At 35.2% G+C, this 22,842-nt stretch overlaps 1 protein-coding gene across 1 annotated transcript; it reads left to right on the forward strand.

The window, feature by feature from the left end:
• The first annotated feature begins 1,421 nt into the window (after positions 1–1,421).
• Positions 1,422–3,107, forward strand: LOC132555758 (RYamide receptor-like). Its single transcript, XM_060220121.1, has 2 exons — positions 1,422–2,165; positions 2,730–3,107. The coding sequence occupies exons 1-2, from the start codon at positions 1,422–1,424 to the stop codon at positions 3,105–3,107; spliced, it is 1,122 nt and encodes a 373-aa protein (XP_060076104.1).
• Positions 3,108–22,842: the final 19,735 nt, after the last annotated feature.

The raw sequence follows: 22,842 nt of genomic DNA on the forward strand, positions 1-22,842 counted from the left end.
CGTTTCATACAGGTTAGATATTCATGGCGCGGATACAAACCTTCATACAGGTGAGATATTCATGGCGCGGATACAAACCTTCATACAGGTGAGATATTCATGGCGCTGATTTAAGGCTACATACAGGTAAGATATTCATGGCGCGGATTCAAGGCTTCATACAGGTGAGATATTCATGGCGCGGATTCAAGGCTTCATACAGGTAAGATATCCATGGCGCGGATACAAACCTTCATACAGGTGAGATATTCATGGCGTGGATTCAACTTTTCATACAGGTGAGATATTCATGGCGCGGATTCAACGTTTTATACAGGTGAGGTTTTCCAAGCATAGGTACAAATGTGGATATGCACCAAGAACTTCATTCGCACATTGTGCTTACTTCTTTGTATAGGTGAGGTAGTCATGACAGCCTTTGTAAGTGTTATCAATTGGTGAGAAAGTCGTGACTGTTAAAGTTTTTGCACAGGTAACCATGGGTTACGTCATGTGTTAATCAGTGAGAATAGTGGCACGATTTAATTGATCAGTTTTTTATACCAAGGCATGTCCTTAAAATTAGAGAAAGTAATGAAAATAATCATAAGTGTTAGAATTTAATGATAGGTAGAATTGAACGGATACCCCGATTACTGCTTGTTATTTTGGAAATCACATTGCATTGATAACTATATTTACAATATTTCAATCGGGCAAAGCAGTAAAGATTGAATTATTTTATATAAATCCTTACATATTACTCCTTACTCTCGGACTGTGACTTATGGTAACCGGTGCTTTGGAAAGGTAGCGGATACTTTGTGGAACAGCTTACCATCTGCTACTAGAAAGTCAAAATCCCTGGCCAAATTCAAGAGGGATATTAAAACCCACCTGTTTACTTCTGCATTTTAGACTCTCACGCAGACGTCCTGTATATACATACTATCACCACTACTTACTTGATTTGGTTACTATGTTATATATGTTGCTCACTGTGTTATACATGTTCTATAAATTATGTAGTAAGATTATTATGTAATTGTGAAGCGCATTAGAGTATTTTTTTTCAAAATAGATAGTGCGCTATATAGATTTTGTATATTATTATTATTTATTATATTTTACGGAAGAAATAAAACATATTTAGATGCGTTTTGTCTTTATTTACAGAGTTAACGGTTGTAAAGCCATTAAGGTCAAATCTTGCAGTCCAGATCAACGTCAGATTTCAGACACTGCATTTTGAAAATTGCAGAATGCCCTAAGTCCAAGAATGATCATTGAAGCATTGTATCGGTTTCCAGTATAACAGGAATATATATATTTATCACTCCGATTAATTAACCCTGTACATATACAAACACATGTAAATAGTTTTACAGAATTGTGACATTTCAAAGTTATCAGACACTGCGTGGACCTAGAAACCACAAAAGATGCAGTATAAAGTGGAACCTCCGGAAACTATGAACGCAAGCTTCAATGTCTCCTTAGAAGATCAAACTTTTGGCATTCCTGACGAGTTTCGTTTTCTTTTGCTCGGAGTATACTGCGTCACATGTCTCGCCATATTGTTGGGAAACAGCATGATTTGTTATACCACTCGTAAAATACCTAGTTTTCGTACGGTCACCCATTTTTTTATCGTCAGTCTAGCTGTAACAGATATAATTATGACCGTGCTTTGTGTGCCATTGTCTATCCTAAGCAACCTGATTTTCCATTACTGGCCTTTCTGGGATTTCCTGTGTCCCCTGATTGGATTTTTACAGCTCTCCAGTGTTCTGTTGAGATCATTTATGCTCATGGCAATGACATGTGACATGTACCATATCACCTTAAAACCTTTGAAACCACGCTTACTGACAAAGTCTCGTGCAAAGTTACTGGTGGCCTTAATTTGTGCATTGTCTTCTTTGATTTCGCTCCCCGTTTTTTTTTACTCTCACATCGAATACATGCCTTATGAGCCCGGATCTCGTGGTCTATGTATGGAGATATGGCCGGATGACCTTGTTCGAAGTATTTACGGAATTGGTATCATGATGCTTCAGTATTTTATTCCACTCATCATGATGTCAGTGTGTTATATTCACATCGGCGTTATCATCTGGGCAAAGCAGACTCCTGGTGAGGCAAACACTCGCAGGGATGAACGACAGGCGGTATCAAAGAAGAAGGTAAATGAAATATCTAGATATGATTCTGGAACTTGTGATACCGTTTCATGAGCACCGCAATTCCTTCTCAAAAGTTATATGCACTCTTGCGTTGCCTTCGCTATCAATATAAATAGTAATTAAATGTAAATATATGTTGATAGAAATAAAAATAATGCAAAGGAACTGCAAAAAACTGCATGGGAAGCAAAATAAGTTATCTAACGCTTGTTTCTGTTCTACGACTATCAAATTGTACACGGATCATGATGACAGAATAAATTGGTCAACAGGCATAGCCTATGAAAGCTTTCCTATACATTAACAAGTATACAGTCACATCAATTAAATGATTAGTAAATTATCACATAAAATTTAGTAACACTGAAACATTAGAATTAAGAATTTTACTCTGAATAGATAGATAAAAAAGATGCACCACATCAGATATCATTAATGTTCCAGGTTAAGTCGAAACTTCACTTAAAATGGAGGCAGGCACACTCATAAACATAACTTATCAATCAATATCACTGTATCAGTGAAGTTAATTCTGTAGCTTAATCTAAATTTGTTTTATTTCAGACAATTAAGATGATCGTGATTGTTGTGTTATCGTACCTGTTGCTATGGTTACCGTTCCATGTGATCACTATCATTGGGGACCTGGACCAATCCATTTTCGATTCTAACTTAGTCCATATCATGTGGCTAATTGCGCACTGGTTAGCATTCAGCAATTCAGGGGTCAACCCTATGATCGTTTTTTGGATGAACTCAAATGTTCGACAAAATGTACAATTCTGTCTTCATGGAAGATGTTGCTGCCCAGGAAAACAGAACACTCGCACGATTTCGAGGGATTCGTTTGCCTTAGCATCATACCGACGAAATCAAGACTATCCTAAAACAGGAGACAACCAACTAAACACTGCCATGCCTGTGACATCAATGAATGAGTAAGATGGCGAGGGGAAGTGAATGTAATGATGTGATATCACGTCATAAGCAAAGAAACCTTGACTAGGTCCATCCTGTATTTATATACGGACACAAAATGTTACAAACTGGAGCTTTTCCCATGCTTGTAACCCATGTATTGCAACACTTCATTTAAATAAGAGCTCAGTATTAGGTTGAACATCTATTGATAGATCTTGATGTGAGGTGTGGAATTTAGGGTATGCAATAAATTGTTTTATAAAAAAGGATAACAGTTATTGTAGCCTCTAAAGGGACAGTCATTAATGAATTTTGTGTTTATGTAATAGGTAAAAGTTATGAAAATATTCTTTCCCACTTGATTTTACTAGCGATATTTCCGTCTCTAGCCAGACACTTTATTGCTTGACAAAAGTCTTGGCTAGTAAGGTGACCTGAAATATCTTCTTTTACAGTTAAGGACGCTAAAGTTCGTTCTTGACTATACAACTAGCGATAAGAAAACTGATCTAGTAGTTATAAAACCACCAGGCTGGTAACGAACATCGCATAAATCTTGTAAATGATGAAGTCGAGGCAGCCATCAGACGTTAATTGTAAGTCTTCTTTAACAAGCGGTTTTGAAAACATTTTATAGAAAGCACAAACGACATACAAATTAATATCAAAATCCAATACAAATTCCGAATTAGCTATATAAAAGATTTTTAAAAATCTGCATTTATAGAGCTGCTTCATCCTTCTACGACTGACTAGTGATGCTAAGGTTCTAAATTGTCGGAGCCTCGGAGGCGACTGAGGAAACAGAAATATAAGATAGAAACGATTCATCCGTCAGTTTCAAATGATAATAAAATACAACCCAGTGAATATGATATGGTATAGCATGACGATACATTTTACTGTATTATCTGTACTTCCATACAACTGATCCTTTGTATATCATCTTCCTCCATCATGCCGATTTAGGAAGCAGACAAGAAAAGTGAAAGTGGACAACCATGATGAAATCACGACATAAACTTGATTATCAAAATGTTGATTATCTGTGATCATTTTGTCCTGACCTGATGACAATCTTTGATATCTGGATAGAATGATATGATAATGGTAACATACCTTCATGATTTACTGCAAAAGTTACGATTCTTTGTTCAATATAAAATTATATAAACTAACATTTTGGGGCCATGCTCTAATGAAATTAAACCCAGAAGATACGGTACTTACTTCAATAACATACACTTTTGACTGTTTTTTGGTTGCATTGCTAACATGACGGATGTCGTCGATGAAGCAGAAAACATCTTTTCTTCAGGAACATATGGTCCTATTCTCCTTGAACATTTCAGGAGTCTCCGTGTAAATCGTTCTTTTGTTCATGTATTTTTTCTGAATTTTTTGTGTTTGGTTTATGATTATGTTGACATCATAGTAATTTCTTGCTTTATTTTACAAGAGACAGATATATGTGGAAATATTTGGTATCCATGGAAACGTAATATTGAAGGAAATGATGTATACTTCCTCTTACAGGGTCAAAATATGTATCTCTTGCTAAAAATTCATCTGAGAAGGTAAATCAACCTCCATAATTCCTTGCAGCCAGAGCAAAATGACTTAAAAAATTAAAGTAGAAAAATGTGACGAAATCATGAAAATGACCGAGATTCTGGTTGACGACAAATTCATCACTTATACCTTTTAGTACAATCACCGTACCTTTATTGGCTAACTTGATTTTGTTTTCATATCAGGCTATGTTTATTGAGGAGCTTATCAAAACATGTCGCTGAGACCTTGTAGGGTCCTTCAATACGACTTTCAGGAATATTAGATAATATTGATATTTGACTTTGTCCATCGTATATATCCAACCTAATTGGAAATATCTCTTCTACATCAGTCGAATTGCTTGTTCTTTTCCTATAATCAAACTAAAATGAACAACTGTCAGTCAAACCGTATGATATTCATGATGAGATCAGTTTCCCTTCCTGGTTATCATGCAAATTGTGTGGAAGATTTACGGTTGTCATAGTGATTTCATTGAGAGATAATCTATTTTTGTGCGATATGAAGCTGAGAGTGTTTGATGCTACTTAGTTTGCCTGTTAGAAACCTTTTCCCAAAAGTTTCCCTCGGAAATCTCTAAACATGTTCACTGAAACAATGGTCAATTCTTTGGTAGCTTGTGCGTCTTTGTTTAAAAAAAATATATAGTATTGTGACTGAAGCTGACCTACATTTTATTTCTTAAATCGATCAGTAGCACTATTACAAAGATAAGATATAATATAAGTTATATTTAGGACACTCAGCATGAAGGCACGAAGCACCAATGAAGATCCAGAGTGTGTCGTTCGATCCATACCCGTGACCGTTTTGTGTTTCTAATGAAATGTAATGAGAAACCCTTGCGCTATGCATTTTATACAAATTGCCTTAGCAAATATGCGAAGGGCCTGCCGCAAGAAGGTCCCTTTCTTAATATCACTCTTTTGTTGATTGGAAGATAATCTAAGAAAAACAGAACTTGATTACTACTTCCTAAAAGCCATGCAGGAACACTAGATCGTAGCTGCATCAATATTTAATTGACAATAAAAACAGCTTTATGTATTCCAGGTCCATCTCGGTCTGTATTTCCTTATATAGCATATTTCTCAAGCGCATTGTATGGTCTTAATTGTATTATGAATGAGAAATGGATATTTTATTGATTAAGTCTGATTGTTTACCATTTGACCGTTTCCACTATGGCGCCGCAATATACTCACTAAAACCTCTACATTACTTGGGAGGCAATCATCAGGTGACAGCCGTCAGTACTCGTGGTCTTGTTTGTCACGTGTCATTTGACGGATGAAGTATGGACCGCAGTTAACGGAAGCTACTGGCACATCGCCTCGGTGAATGACGCTCAGAGGGACTTATTCCCTAATGTATCATTCGACTATGGGTATCAGGTGTCCTGGAAGTGTTTTTGACCCTGACGAAAGGACATTGTAAAATATGACTAACTAGGACACAATTCACAACGAAGCTGGATCGTTGACCGCAATTTGTTTCGGATCACTAACATGGTAATATCTTAATTAAAAAGTTTTGCGTTAAAATGCAACTGAACAGCTTCATAATGTTGTTTACCATAACATTTAAAGAAACTGCATTATCTAATGCGAACAACTTGTTATAAATAAAAATGCAAGTGCTTGTCTTTGCTCCTAGAAGCATAGAAGAATTGTTCTTGCGATGAGAAGTGTCGTGTCTAGTTACAGCTTATCCCCCACCACCCACACCCCCAGCCACTCCCCACCGCCTTGCGCTCCCTCCTCCATACTTTAATAAGGTTGTTGTTGTTTTCGAAACATTATTTTCTATTTGAAAATTGTCTCTGCCCGATAGCAATTGCGTTTCATTGTCATTATTGTAGATAAAACGGTACCACTCCATGGTCAATGGACTGAAATTATTTGATACTCGTTTCCAAGTTCGGATTGTAATGAAAATAAAATCAATACCTTTGAGATTAATGAAAGTATTACTTGAGTGATCTTTACTGTTCTATATACACAGAATCAATGCATTAGAGTAAACCTTATGAAAATGGATTCTTAGTCAATGTTATTTTTCCTACACAAAAGTTCCCTATGTTGTCTGACTGCTATTACCAAGTATCTGTTTCGGTTAAAGATAATGTTACTTATTTTCTCCTATTTCTGACTGTGCTCCTGCTTGTGGACACTTCTCTATACAAATGTGTCTGGAACTCGCTTTTTTAAGATAAAACCAGCAAGGCTCATTTATTCCTGACTTGTTTCCTCGGTCGCCTCCCAGGCTTCACAACTTAGGCCCTTAGCATCTGACATAACTGCCTGGTACGAGAAGAATACTGTATGATGCATTTATAAATTTAATCACATATTTGACTCTACTGTGTCTCAATCTGAAATTGTAATAAAAGGTGTTGTTGACTTGTGTGTCTCTTGTACAATCTGTGTCACGAATGTATCCAACTCTAAATTTGTATTAAAAGGTGCTATTTTCTTGTGTTTCTCTTGTACAATCTTTGTCTCTACTGTATCTAACTCTAAATTTGTATCAATAGGTGCTGTTGACTTGTGTGTCTCTTGTACAATCTTTGTCTCTACTGTATCTAACTCTAAATTTGTATTAAAAGGTGCTGTTGACTTGTGTGTCTCTTGTACAATCTTTTTCTCTACTGTATCTAACTCTAAATTTGTATTAAAAGGTGCTGTTGACTTGTGTGTCTCTTGTACAATCTTTGTCACTACTGTATCTAACTCTAAATTTGTATCAATAGGTGCTGTTGACTTGTGTGTCTCTTGTACAATCTTTGTCACTACTGTATCTAACTCTAAATTTGTATTAAAAGGTGCTGTTGACTTGTGTGTCTCTTGTACAATCTTTGTCTCTACTGTATCTAACTCTAAATTTGTATTAAAAGGTGCTGTTGACTTGTGTGTCTCTTGTACAATCTTTGTCTCTACTGTATCCAACTCTAAATTTGTATCAATAGGTGCTGTTGACTTGTGTGTCTTTTGTACAATCTTTGTCTCTACTGTATCTAACTCTAAATTTGTATCAATAGGTGCTGTTGACTTGTGTGTCTTTTGTACAATCTTTGTCTCTACTGTATCCAACTCTAAATTTGTATCAATAGGTGCTGTTGACTTGTGTGTCTTTTGTACAATCGTTGTCACTACTGTATCTAACTCTAAATTTGTATCAATAGGTGCTGTTGACTTGTGTGTCTTTTGTACAATCTTTGTCTCTACTGTATCTAACTCTAAATTTGTATCAATAGGTGCTGTTGACTTGTGTGTCTTTTGTACAATCTTTGTCACTACTGTATCCAACTCTAAATTTGTATTAAAAGGTGATATTTTCTTGTGTCTTTTGTACAATCTTTGTCACTACTGTATCTAACTCTAAATTTGTATCAATAGGTGCTGTTGACTTGTGTGTCTTTTGTACAATCTTTGTCACTACTGTATCCAACTCTAAATTTGTATTAAAAGGTGATATTTTCTTGTGTCTTTTGTACAATCTTTGTCTCTACTGTATCTAACTCTAAATTTGTATCAATAGGTGCTGTTGACTTGTGTGTCTTTTGTACAATCTTTGTCACTACTGTATCCAACTCTAAATTTGTATTAAAAGGTGATATTTTCTTGTGTCTTTTGTACAATCTTTGTCTCTACTGTATCCAACTCTAAATTTGTATTAAAAGGTGATATTTTCTTGTGTCTTTTGTACAATCTTTGTCTCTACTGTATCTAACTCTAAATTTGTATCAATAGGTGCTGTTGACTTGTGTGTCTTTTGTACAATCTTTGTCACTACTGTATCCAACTCTAAATTTGTATTAAAAGGTGATATTTTCTTGTGTCTCTTGTACAATCTTTGTCACTACTGTATCCAACTCTAAATTTGTATTAAAAGGTGATATTTTCTTGTGTCTTTTGTACAATCTTTGTCTCTACTGTATCCAACTCTAAATTTGTATTAAAAGGTGCTATTCTCTTGTGTTTTTTGTACATTCTTATCAAGTATTTCATTGTATGTGCATGAAGAATATTGTTGAATTCGTTAAGATATAATTATTTCGACAGGTTTAAGAACATGTAAACGTAAAAGGTTTACTCGTAAATGTTCGTTTTATTAGAATAAACTTGCATCTGCAAAACCATGGTGTTCATCTTTCATGTTGAGGCAGGTCATCAAAGTTAAAATTTGAACAATTCGTGATAACATCGAATCGCTCGGTTGAAAGAGAGAGAGAGATGATAACCATCTTTGTGGTAAATTCCGGTAGACTGATCAATTCCAATCTCCATTTGCAATGAACGTACTGCCAATACTGCCAACTTCGACAATTCTCCCGTCAACGCCACGTCATGGAGGCGAACAATGACCTTTGTCATTTACAGAAAGACGTTACACATTTCGAGTGTATATATCAGGAATTTACAGAAATCAATGCACATAAAAACATTTACTAACACCATGGCCTTCTAGCCGACTGATATTTGTCGGCAACCTGACTTTATAGTAGAGAAAGCAAAATACGCTTACGTCAATGGCTAAAAGAGACGAATTATAGGCAGTTTCAAACGAAACATTACAAGTGTAAGTTTGTGCTGAATTTTTTTTTAATCTCGATGTTTACATTACATCAAAACTCTGAACGATATGAAATGGGTTCAATATGTTTGTTTTTATACATTTATTGGGGATCTGGTTATTAATCTTGTCATTTATACTCACATTTTCCATTATGGCCTCCCATTAACTCAGCATAAAGCAGAATTATATTCACAGTAGTATAAATACCTTCGATCACAAGACGTCGTCGTCCTTTTGATGCCATTGTGACAAACATTGCATTTCGTCTTAGGTAACATATTGTGTTTATAGCTTTAATCATAGCGCTAATCATGCACATGGCTTTGGATATTTTTGTAGTAAGTAAACATATAAGGAAAACAACTGTACAATTTTATCAAATAGACATGTCAATGTACTGAAAAAATATCTAAACTATAAATACAACTACTGAACAGGTTTTTAATTGTATTTATTGCCAGTACAAACTATGTGACAGGTTCATTCATACCGACAATTGTGAAGCAATTGAATTCAGATGGTGTTAATACCGACTTCATGATCTAATCATAAGTGGACGTACAGAAACAATCATACTACTCCTCCGTAGAATAAATATAGAAAAAAGAAGATATATCCCTTAAACTCATGAATTTCGTGTATTTATCAATCAACCGAATTATTAGGAAGTTGAAAATAATGTTTATATTACTTTTACCCGAGAAGGAACTCCTTCACCTTTGTTTAAGAAGAGCGGTATCAAAGGGAGTTAAATCTCAGGTCTGAGAAACTCGGACGACGGTTACAATAGGAATGATGATGACGTGTGGTCGCGACCGCAGACGACTTTATGTCTTTGATATCAGTGAAGCAGATAAGTGGTGGGCCGAGTTTAGATACAGACAGCGTTAATCAAGTGCATGTAGCGTTTAATCTCAGTGATATATCTCTGTCTGGAACAACGTGCGCCTACTGTTGTCGTATTGACTATAAGGCTTCACACGCACGTTTTCTTGCTTTATATTTTGTTGTCAAATTACCAGAGACATGGTAAAGTATTCATGTTCAGAAAAATAGGATTTTACATAACTTGATAATATCTTGCGTATCCGTAGCTCGTCTTAATTTATTTTCGTTCCAAATGAAGATCTCATCTCAGTGTCCGCCGACTAATTGAATAGTTTCATCTCTCGGTTTTCTCCCGATCTTCGTTTTATACAAACCGTTAAGAAACCATCGACAACACCGTCTAGTGATTTACAGACAACACATATATTTATCGCTAATATGTGCATTTGCTTGAGAAGCAATAGTTGTCGATCACATTTGATAAACATTCCATCAGCCTTCTGTGTTTTTTGTCGTTTGGAATGTGGATCACTGACGTCTCTGGACCCAATTTATGGCAGCATAAATGTCCCAACATCTTCAGGCGATTCTGTCGTAAAGGTAATTAACTTTCTACACTATGCTCACATTATTGTATCACCACTTATATGATTTATGATAAATACTTGCCAGTTAACGTCAATAGGAGAAGTTCAGCTGTATGATGTATTTAAATCATTGATGAACTCTACTGTACCTAACTCTCAATTTGTATTGAGATAATAGATGTAGGTGGTAAACACTGCTGCTGGACTTTTAGTCCCACAGATTTGTCGTAACTTGCATACCGCGTTTCCATTCTTTCGGTTCAGAACATACATATATGTATGGCATTGTTCTAAAAATATCTCATGAATGAAAACTATGCACTTTATTGAATTACGGGACTTGTGCACCTTCCCATCTGTATTTTGTCTTTACTTTCGATTACATGGGATTTTCCTCGGTCGCCTTCGAGACTTCAGAATTTAGGCCCTTGGCGAGTCCTATGAGAAGGAGGAAACAGCTGAATGACGCAGTTTTATTCATTGTCTGGCTCTTCTGAATAAATTTGTATTTAAGAGTGCTCCTCACTTGTGTGTCTTTTTGTACTATCTTTCAGAAACATTTTCTATTCGAAAAGTGGTGAATAAAAACATGATAGTCCTTATGATATCTGATCATCTCAATCTATAAGCAATATTACACATATTCTATTCTTCGTATATTTAAAATAGATTAACTAGCAACGACATATATACCTTACATTATACGCACCCCGGTTAAACATCATTAGTAATATAATATCTATGTTGTATAAACCCATGTCTGGATGCTATATCAATACTCATAGTCAATTATGAATGTCAAAGTTTGACCTGTCGGATTGCTCGGAAACCCCTTTTAAATACAGCACTGATATTTCAAGAAGAGACAGCGCTCTTTGTATGTGACATTGACAACATTGACATCATTGACAACATTGACAACATTGACATCATTGACATCATTGACGTTTGTAAAATGATGATGTTCTAAAGAACTGAAATGTTTTCTCATTTCTACAGGAATTGTATTCTTTCTATCCATATTTCTGAGTAAATTTTGGCCGCATTTGTTGATGCGGAATTTGAGGGGAAATACTTCACCGTGATGTCCAATTAGTTAAGGGATTTGTAGGTTTTACGATAATGTAAAATATTTGCCTAATTTAATCTAAAGAGCAGTGCTTACATAACTTGAGAACATCAGTTGGAAGGTCTTTATTTGAATGACCAGATTTATTTTCCTTTACATCGTTACGTTGCAATATTCGCCTCAGTTCAGATAAAGAATTGTATGGCCGATGTGTCCTTCTTATGCTATAATAATTAAAATCCTGAACGGAATAGAATCTCAGACTCTATTCCTGTGCGGATCACTTTCTACAAAGTCGTACAATCGAATGTCGACAATTAAAGCCATGTCTTCAACTATATAGTGACAGCGATATGAAAGAAATAATCCCTAAAGACAATATCTTTTAAAGAAAATCGATAAAGAATGGAAATGAAAGATGATAAAATCCCAAATTATTTCCATTTCTCAATCTATGAAGATTGCTGCACAGAAGCGAGTTGATCCTCTCGTTAATCCAACCAATGCACTATGATGAAGTGAAGTTCCGCATTGCGTGAGTGTTTCCTGTTGTCGATTCAGTAGTATGAATAGTGGGAAACGACCAACCATATAGGTCATCCTCATCACATCAAAGACATCCGTTACATAAAATATAGGTCATCCTCATCACATCAAAGACTTTTGTTATATTGAATGTATGTCATCCTCATCACATCAAAGACTTTTGTTATATTAAATGTATGTCATTCTCATCACACCAAAGACATACGTTATATAAAATGAAAAAAACCTCCTCAGCATTACAAGTATCTGATCCTACCTACAAACTGGAAATTTGGACATCAAATGGAAACCGACTTATTCCATGTATTTATTTAGTTATACTAAGCAACATTGATTTTGTAGTTTATTTTTTTTTTCATTTGGTATCATTTTGTTCATTAGAATGCGTCTGTTGGTTAGAACAGATGTTAACTCCCTACGACTTGGGAGAATGTTGCGAAAGGAATGCTTTGCAAGCCGAGCAGGGTTCTAAAGATTTGGAGCACAATATCACATGATCATCCAGGATCTAACTGCAGGAGTACCACTTTCCAGAAGGCCTGTTGAAGTTTGGTGGAATCAAGGCTGTTAAGAACCTAATCTTATGTCGAAATAAATACAAAAAGTAATGAGTATTTGACGACCAAGGATTTAAGGAATACTGAACAACTTTGTCACTTTGTTCATCATAAAGGTTTCACGATACTAATGGATATAGTGCTACATGACTGGAAGGATTGGAAGGAATGACAACATAATGCGTTTGGCCTACGTTTAGAGTGTATTAAATCAATAAAAAAGAAAACAACAACTTAGAATGAATCTGAAATGAAAGTAAACCACGAACCCTAACCTCTTGAAGATAGACATATTTAATGCTCGCTAGTTTGCCTGTTTGTTCCGTTTTTGTTTACCTTATTCTCATCAGAGAACGTGACATTACTTACTTGGATTGACCAAGATTTTCAAGGCAGGTGTTGTGGATGAAGCAGAAGACGCTTACTCTTCCTTAACGCCTGGTAGTATAATCCTTGTGCTTTTTCAGCAGTCTCCGTGTAGATCTTTCTATTGTACATATTTTGCCCTAGGTTTATGGAATATGAGTTTGAATTATGATTATGATTACGAAGAATGGTTTTTTTTTTTTTTTTTTTTTTTTTAAATGACTATGAAGGTAGCTAGCTATGCTGAATGGTATACTGATTTAAACACATAATGGTATATTTGATATACTGACATCATTTGATAGGGATTCGAAATAGGATATTGATATCATATAGTCGGATGGCGCAGTGCTAACTGTCCGAGGTTCGATTCCCGTAAAAGGAAGGGAAAGGTAATGGGTCACCTACCCGATTCCGGGTTCTTCGGTTTCTTTTCCGCGCAGACATCCGGACATCAAGAGTATAAGACTCTTTTCTATATGGGTATGTAGGATAGGGATATTCCACCCTCGGGATCACAAAATATGGTAAAAACCCTCTACATACCCATATAGAAAAGAGTTATTTTTCTCTCATTTCTAATCTCATATTATCAAATATTTGCACTCACCTCGCGGCAGCCATTACTGGACGCTGCCATTTTTCAGATTTCTATTTTTTTCCTTGGGCCATATACATAAAAAAAAATGCTGAAATAGATTCTCCATCCCCGAATTTTGCAAACTATGTTTGCGGTCGAAAACGGCGGAAAGGCTGAGTCCCAGGGTTGGTGATGTTGATATTTATAGAACAGTTTTGTTAATACGAGCCTGCAAACAATGACTCCAATCGACTATGCGTGTTTGTGGATGAAGCGGTTGACGAGGACATAGTCGATGAGTGCTCGGGAAAAAACTATGAATTACTCCGCGCGCGGGGCTTTATTGCCTGTGTAATAAACGTCTATCATGACCATGTTTATTGCCCTGGATAGGCCTATCTGACACAGGTGGAAATGAGAGAATTATAAGTGTAAGATGGGGGAGGGGGTTCATTTTTCGATTCTCATATTAATATGAAATAGTGAAACATGAAAAACTGCTTAGGGTTCGAAATGGCGACTTTTGCCGGACACTCTATCAATTGACTAAGGGGAAATTCCGAATAGCCGAGGTTGATAAGACAACCTGTTCTGTCAATTACTACACTATTTCTGACTTCACAATGTCTTCGAAGACAACATCAACAAAGGTTCGAAATATCCAAGGAAGCATTTCAATCTGCTGTAGGTTGGAGTGATCAATGGCACATAGTCTGTATTAGGTAGGAGTAATGTAAAACATAGTGCCACTTCTGGGTTCGAACTAACGATCATTCGGTATCTAGTTGGAAACTCTACCGCTCAACTTAAGGACATTTATCACTAGACACAGATGGTAAGGCAACTTGTACTCTAAACGTATACAAATATACAAACTTTGAAAGCGGCCATTTACCTGTGAGTCTTCTGTGTAATCTCGAGTTTACAAGGTATTTGTACCTGACATATAGTCCCTCCGAGAATTGTCATAACCTACAAGTCATGTTTTAATTCATATCAATAGTTGCATGTTTCACATACACTTGGAATTATTTTGAAATCAGCAAATTGATGGAAATAATGAAGTTGATTGAATTTTGCTGCTAGTACACCTCTCATCTAGGTTTTAACATTCTTGTTTGATCCCTATGATTTCATCACTCGCCTTCCATGTCTAAATAGTAAGGTCGCATTGCTGACGTGTTCTAGAAGGACGAAATAAGTCTGATAATATAGTCTATACATCGGCTAAAGTTCTAGACTATAGTTCATCCAGGTATTGTTTTCTTGTCTCCGGTCTCCATTCTAGTTTAAACACTCAGAAAGTTACGATTCAAGCGATCAATGGTGATCATATTTGTTGGAACCGCTGGCGGTTATTTTGTAAAGCTCTTCAATTCTTCAGATTATTTGTCGAGGTTTACTCCTTGATACTTAAACTCTCCTTTATTAATCAATAGTATTTATCTCATGTTTTCTTTAACTCATGCGAGAGTGAAATTCTGCCAATGCTTCATTATCATTATTTTTTAATCCAGTCAAGCATACAGATTAGCAGGAAGCAAAATTGTTTGGATACCCAAATGCCGCATGGAAATATGTGTTTTGTGAGACGAGTGATACGCTATGTGTCGTTATTGTAAATACTTACAACCATCATATGACGTAGCTTTTATTTGTATTACGATCACATAATCCTGACAAAGGCATGAAAAATTAAATGCAATAAAACAGTGGTAGTATAAAGTAATATTATATAGACATGTTTCTAAGCAATAAGTAGAACCCCTTAGCTTGTTGTCCAATCCTAAATTAAAAATACCTACGTGCAATATTGTTGAAGCTTGAATGAAATAATGTTTAATTTAACAGCATAAAGAAGAAAATCATGTTTTATCGGCAGAGGTTACCTTCCAGTGATGGCGATTTACTCTCTAAACTTGCACTATAAACACGTCTCTGGTTTCATGTTAATGATGTTTGTCACAGACTACTAATGAACTGCACGTCAACAGAACTTCATTGTTTATTCCAGCATGTGTAATAGTGGTAATTATTTTGAACTTTGAAGAAAATATTCCTTGTTGAGTGTCATATAGAAGAAAGATTTAGTTTTTGTGCTATGAAAAGGATATTCTGTGTTTTGTATCATAAATAAGACATGATTTGCTTTGTGGTATACAGAATTTTGATTTTAGTTTAGCTAAGGAGGTCATTTGTTTTATAAACATGATAATCTTTTGTTTTGCTATGAAGATATCATTCTTTGTCTTGTGCTATGTAATATATTCTTTGGTTTGTCTTAAGTAGAAAATAAAAAGAGGACGTATTTTGTTTTGTGCTTTGGAGAGAATGTGCTTTTTTGTTTGTGCTATACAGCAAATATTCTTTGTTTTGTGTTTTATAGAGAATATTTTCTTTGTTTTGTGTTTTATAGAGAACATTTTCATTATTTTGTGCTATGAAGAGAAAAAAATTGTTTAAGTTGTGCTATAAAGAGTATATTTTTTGTTTTATGCTATGTAGACACTATTGTACTTTATAGAAAAAAACTTTGTTAAGTGTTACATAGAGATTTTAAAAAATGTGCTTTAATGAGAAAATCTCTTTGTTTTGTGCTGTAAAGAGAAAATTTCTTTGTTTTGTGCTATAAAGAGAAACTTTCTTTGTTTTGTGCTGTAAAGAGAAAATCTCTTTGTTTTGTGCTATAAAGAGAAATTTTCTTTGTTTTGTGCTATAAAGAGAAACTTTCTTTGTTTTGTGTTATAAAGATAACCTTTCTTTGTTTTGAGCTTTAAAAAGGAAATTTTCTTTGTTTTGTGCTGTAAAGAGCAAATTTCTTTGTTTTGTGCTGTAAAGAGAAAATTTCTTTGTTTTGTGCTATAAAGAGAAAATCTCTTTGTTTTGTGCTGTAAAGAGAAAATCTCTTTGTTTTATGCGATAAAGAGAAAATCTCTGTTTTGTGCTATAAAGAGAAAATCTCTTTGTTTTGTGCTGTAAAGAGAAAATTTCTTTGTTTTGTGCTATAAAGAGAAAATCTCTTTGTTTTGTGCTATAAAGAGAAAATCCCTTTGTTTTGTGCTATAAAGAGAAAATATCTTTGTTTTGTGCGATAAAGAGAAAATCTCTGTTTTGTGCTGTAAAGAGAAAATCTCTTTGTTTTGTGCTGTAAAGAGAAAATTTCTTTGTTTTGTGCTATAAAGAGAAAATCTCTCTGTTTTGTGCTGTAAAGAGAAAATTTCTTTGTTTCGTGCTGTAAAGAGAAAATCTCTTTGTTTTGTGCTTTAAAAAAAAAAGAAAAAAAACTTTGTTTGATGCTACATAGAGATTGTTTTATTTTGTGTTATATAGATGATTATAAAGTGCCATATCTAAGACATCTCTGTTTTAATATCTATGACATAAATCAACCAGATAACCACAAGAAACACTACTAAGCAACCGGATGAATAGATTAAAAGATTAATCCGAATAAAGATTTTGGGCGATGTATTAAAAGTTTTTACCGTCGTTCCTTATAAGGTATATCACAGCACACGGGAGGAAATTAATATGTTTACAATAAATAATGTCATCTATTTTGTCAACATCGTGCGAAAATATCGCAACTAGTTATTTTCATACTCCAAGATTTATGAAATATTTCACAGCAAATGATAAAATAATCAATGTTCCTGAGTTATCCCTGGACTATCTGGTAAGACCTACTGTGTTTCAAGTTACAGTCATTTGAAGGCCTTTAGTAAAATGCCTAGACTCAGGCAGCAAAGTGGAAAATCCGACAAACAAAACCGTTCAGACCACAACTATGGTCTGTTATATGTACTCTATATATCATATTGTTATCCGACACATATTTCATCTAAAATCATGGAATAAATCTACAGGGATTTTTCCTGATGACTTTAAGACTGATATTTATAACTTCTATCATTAAATCAGATATTAATATCAAGACTGGCACTGTTTGAAATGCTATTAGGGAATACTTTTCGGTGTTCGGAAACTTTAAGAATGACACCCTAACAACAACACAAGATGATATAGTCATTTGTTAACCACATATCACATCGTTCATGTGGTACAGGTGATTATAAATATGGGGTTATCGTGGCCAGCAAAACATTCATCATATTCTTCACCAACCTGCAGTCTAGCACCCTTGTAAACATCACTATATTGATAGCTTAAAGGCTATTCCACCAACCTTCTTAACATCAGAGCCTTTTTGATGATGATTAGTTTGCTAATATTCTCCAACCAAATTATCGTTTAAATTCTGGTAGTTCAATAAAACACATAAAATTGGAGCAAATTTAATATTTCCTATCTACAAAACAAACGCCATTTCCTTTTACACTGTAAATATTCCATTGTATTTTGTCAGTGTCTGGTATAAATTTAATTGAATCTATACAATGTTAGTGTTGGGAAGACGTACCACGACTAAAACAATTAATTAGTACACGACCAAAAGATGTGAAATACAGTAATTGCGAATGTGTATGATATTTGTATTGTTAGATACATGTATGTTTAAGACTGGATGTTCAATGGAACTTAAGAAAGTTGCTATTCTGCAAATAGTTTATAAATGCTTAATTTCTCGGAAATTATACTAGGACTGTTCAATGGATGACAGGAGCGGCGTCCAGTGGACACTATAGCGTGCTCCTTCATGTGAAAATTGGAATTCCCCCAGGATCACTCCTCGCTTGATACATGTCCAGACGGCCATTTCCTGTAGGTGTACGGGAGGAATTGGTTCCTCTGAGCACGAATATTCCTCATTGGTTATCAATTTATATTCCTTATCCAGATAAGGAAAACGTACTACATGTAGGGCTTCCTTACGGTGTGGAACTGTCAACTGATGTTCAGAACATCTTCAACCGTTTTATGTTCCTACTTTGCACCTGTATTGTCCCCATAAATTGTTTTCCAGACATGCTATTGTGATACAAGATGAACAATGAATGTTAACGCAAATGCAATGGTGAAATGAGGGCTATTTTTGCGTTTCAAGTTGCAATGATATAAATCCAATGTAGAATATGTAAAACATAAAGAGTGTAAATGTCGACAAACGAGGGTAAAAAAGAACAAAAATTAAAAGGTTAAAACCAAATTTTGTGGAAGGGTACGGGTTCTCAAGAAATGTCAATATCTCACATTTTCAATCGGGTTTATATCAACGACAGTGGTTGGTAACATGGAATTGAAGGATCGCTTTATATTTTGTTAAGATGTACAAAATTTGAGTATTCATCTCTAAAGTATTATATGTTTTCCAGTATTCAATAGCCATCTCTGCACTCAGTAGAACTCAGTAGCTGTTTGGTCTTTTCCAGAAAGCACAGTTCATAGGTTATATTAGCTAAATACTATTTTTAAATGAACGTAAATAGCAGCCATAATTAGTGTGAAAGTACTTGCAGTGTGACGTGTTGTTGCACAGCGTCAGTCTACAGGCTATTCATCTCATGTGAAGTGTTTTGTATATCCAAGAAGATGTCTGAAGGATTAAGACATTTTAGTATGAGAGGTTATACTAATACACATCTAACAGTGAAGAAATCGTAGGGACTTAACAGGACAAACATTACCAACATACTAACACATCATTACCATCTAGGAAAAGACATTATCATTGACATCCACTTGTTGACTGAGTGTACATATACTCCAAAACTTAAAACACTATCGGATCATTTTAGACCAAGAAGATATCGTTAATGAACCACACAGACGATTAGCTGTTACCTACAATTTATAAAACTGGCGTGAACGTAGCCGAGCATCATACACGATTAGTAGTCGTAGAGGTAGACATTGATCATTTTAGTTTGTTTGCTCTTTGTAAACAACGGTGTAAACAACCCCGGTCTGTTAACACTTCCACGATGTTGGGTAAATCACATCGGTATAAAATAATAGTGAATGGAAAGTTTTTTTTCTGATTTGTATGTGGTTCAATACTGGAAAAGGTCATCAATGGATTCTGATATCCGATGGTCCCTGAGAACATGCATGTAAATATACATTGGTTTGCAAAGCAAATCCGATTTCATTGTCTTCTCCGAATATCACGTTCGAAATCAACGTATTTCTATACATGAGAGCTTGAAGATACGGAGAGTGCCACATTAGTTTTCAATTTCAATGAGTGACAGATCCAAACAATTATATAGAATATTAGCTCGTGAGTTATGTCAATAACATAATTCCAAAAACACCAATCACAGACAAGAATATTCTACAAAGTCATTAAAATATTCGAAACATCTAATTAAAGGTAAATTGACAAAACGACACATGTTCAGTGAAGCAATGCAAACAAAACCTAATATGACAGATAACGGTTCATCATAAGGACGATATTTTCACATCTTTCAATTAGTCAAGTTTTAAGAACAATAAGAAATGCTGACAACTGTAACCTCAAAATCGATGGAATTTAATATAAACTGACCAAAAGGGAAAGAGATCCCTGAAAAATTACAAGGAAAAAATAAGATAATAAAACTCGCACTGCAATAGATGATTGAAGCTATTTATAGCCTATGGATCATAACTTATTACAAATTCGCATTTTCTATCAAATAAGCCAGGCTTTTCCCTGCATGCCATTAATTCATACTGGCCATCTTCAGACAAGTGCTCCATGGTATATGACTTTGCCTGCTTCAACTGATATACTCCCATGGTAAGATCTCTCAACTCCGGTTCTGTCAGCTGAGGAAAGTCAGGCAAACTGGCCTCATCAAGCTTGACCCATATGGCTCTTTTCCTAGCCAAACCTTCTTTTTCAACTTGAATTTGCAATTTATTGGGACATTTTGACAGAGCCAACATTCGCTCAGCAATGATGAGGTCATTGGGAGAATCAGAGGCAAGTGGGGGGCGAAAAGCATTACAAATTGCACACACAATTCTCACAAAATCACCTACAACTGGAATGAGAGTGTTGGGCAAAACATGTCCCAAGGTCTTCCACTGCTTAATCCGCCCATTTGCCGACTCCACAACCCACCTTACCTTTGTTACAAGACGAGATTCGTTTGCCTCAGTATGTGTGTGTTGTTTCTGCCCCTTTGGCAAGAAAAATGGCATTTCTGTTTTGATGCCAGCATCATTCAACAGTTCTGTCACATCTCTGAAGCCTCTGTCAACGACAAGAACATCATCATCTTGAAACCAATCCTTGATGTTCTCAGTGTTAGTTTTCAACATGTGTTTTGTAATGTTGGCGTCATTATTTCGACCGTCTGCTAAATATGGGCCTAGGACAGACAGTATATAGCCATCTGAGGCCACAAGAAGCATTGGTTTCAGGAGAGGGCGTCCTTTGTGCATCGAAAAAGAGCGTCGTTGGAAAGTATAGTTGCTGGACTTTTCAACATAAATATATGTGCCATCAGCAACAACTATAGCGACATCTTCACCAGAGGCAAACATCTTCCTTGCAAATACCGTTGTATGGTTTTGAATTACTTGTTCTCTAGTGATGTGTTGCAGGCCAAGGTGTGAAGGAACGAAGTGGGTCATCAATGCTTGGCGAGCTGAATGAATACATTTTCCACATATTCTCTTTGTCATGTTGAACAGAGAAGCTAATATTGATAAAGACATGCCAGTCCTCAACTTTACAAGCAGGATGGCTAATGCAGTCCTTGCGCTTCTGTTCAGTGTAGAGTAAAGAGAGGGATTAACTGATCGTAAAAGGTCAGAAAATTGATTTTTATACAGACCTGTGAGACGGTAGTAATCTTGATCAGTTAATCCATCTGAGGAATCAAAGTCTAAACAACTTTTCTTTGAAGCAGCTGCCCTAAGTGTCAAAAGGATCTCTGATATTTCAGAAGAATCCAGTTCAGTGTCTTTGCTGGAATATGCGAGTGAAGATAGACTATCAGATGGGAAATCACCATTCACTATGTGGGAAGAACAACATCTGCAGGTGTTTGGGACAAGGATACCTGTCTTACTTTACTCGCATTTCTGTTGAGAGCATTACCATTTTACTTTTACATTCCTCTCTTAACATTTTACAAATGAAACATCGAGATTCACCTAATGTAGCCCGTGGAATGTCAAGTTTGATTTTTTTGTTTTCAGGTGACTCAAGCTGGTGCTCTACATCGCTACTAGGATGTTCAGTAGATGAATGGTGATTGTAGTATCTTCCCCTGCATTTTTTACATACGGGGTCACCAAACCTTAAGGCATCATTAATATTTGCTTTCAAGTAAGACAGAATGTCTGTTTTATTCAGACAACAGAGCCTTACTTTATATTGTGCTTTACAACAAGCGCACTGCCTGTGCACTGGCATATTGATAAAAGAAAAGAAAACAGGGCATAAAATTAGAAAACACTCCTTATTAAAACCTTAATTTGGATGAACAAAATTATGAACAACAGTTGAATTACAATTATATGTCTAAATTATATGTACAATATCAGTGACAGTCAAACCAAGAAAGTATACTGAAATCGCTGAGGTTGTGAAGTGTAGTTGCCACGTATTAATTGTATATATAAGGGTATATGAACTGTCTGAGACAAGGTGCACATGTATACTCACCGGTAGACACAAAGATCCTTAACAAGGTATATGTCAGGGGATGGCATTATATCCCGCCATTTTAGCTTAAAGCTCAACCAGCCGTACCAAACTGGTTTAAATATCTCTACATTTATCAAGCAATTTATTTTAAACAGTTCTTAATGCAGTACAACTTAACATTTATTTATTAGATATTTATTATCTAATATAATTACATAAGACAACTCTGATATCAACTAAAAGTTGTCAAAAGTGTGAACCCGCCCCCTCCCATTAATTAATTCTCCATTTTCTATAAAGTATTCAAAAATAAATCTTACTAAAGCATGACACATGATAAAGGTATTGTTTTTATGTGCATTAAGGCAGAAAATTAAGTTCATCTTTAATATAATTAGCAATTAATGAGCTTAATTACCATGACCTACTTTTCAACAATGGAATATTTTTTTCAATCAATTTTACTAATGAATGTTTTGATATGGATTATTACATGAAAATTAAGAAGAAAAAATCCAAAAA

Source organism: Ylistrum balloti, unplaced genomic scaffold (assembly GCF_031769215.1).
Source record: "Ylistrum balloti isolate Yb309-2 unplaced genomic scaffold, AGI_CSIRO_Ybal_v1 Utg370512, whole genome shotgun sequence".
Classification (NCBI taxonomy): domain Eukaryota; kingdom Metazoa; phylum Mollusca; class Bivalvia; order Pectinida; family Pectinidae; genus Ylistrum; species Ylistrum balloti.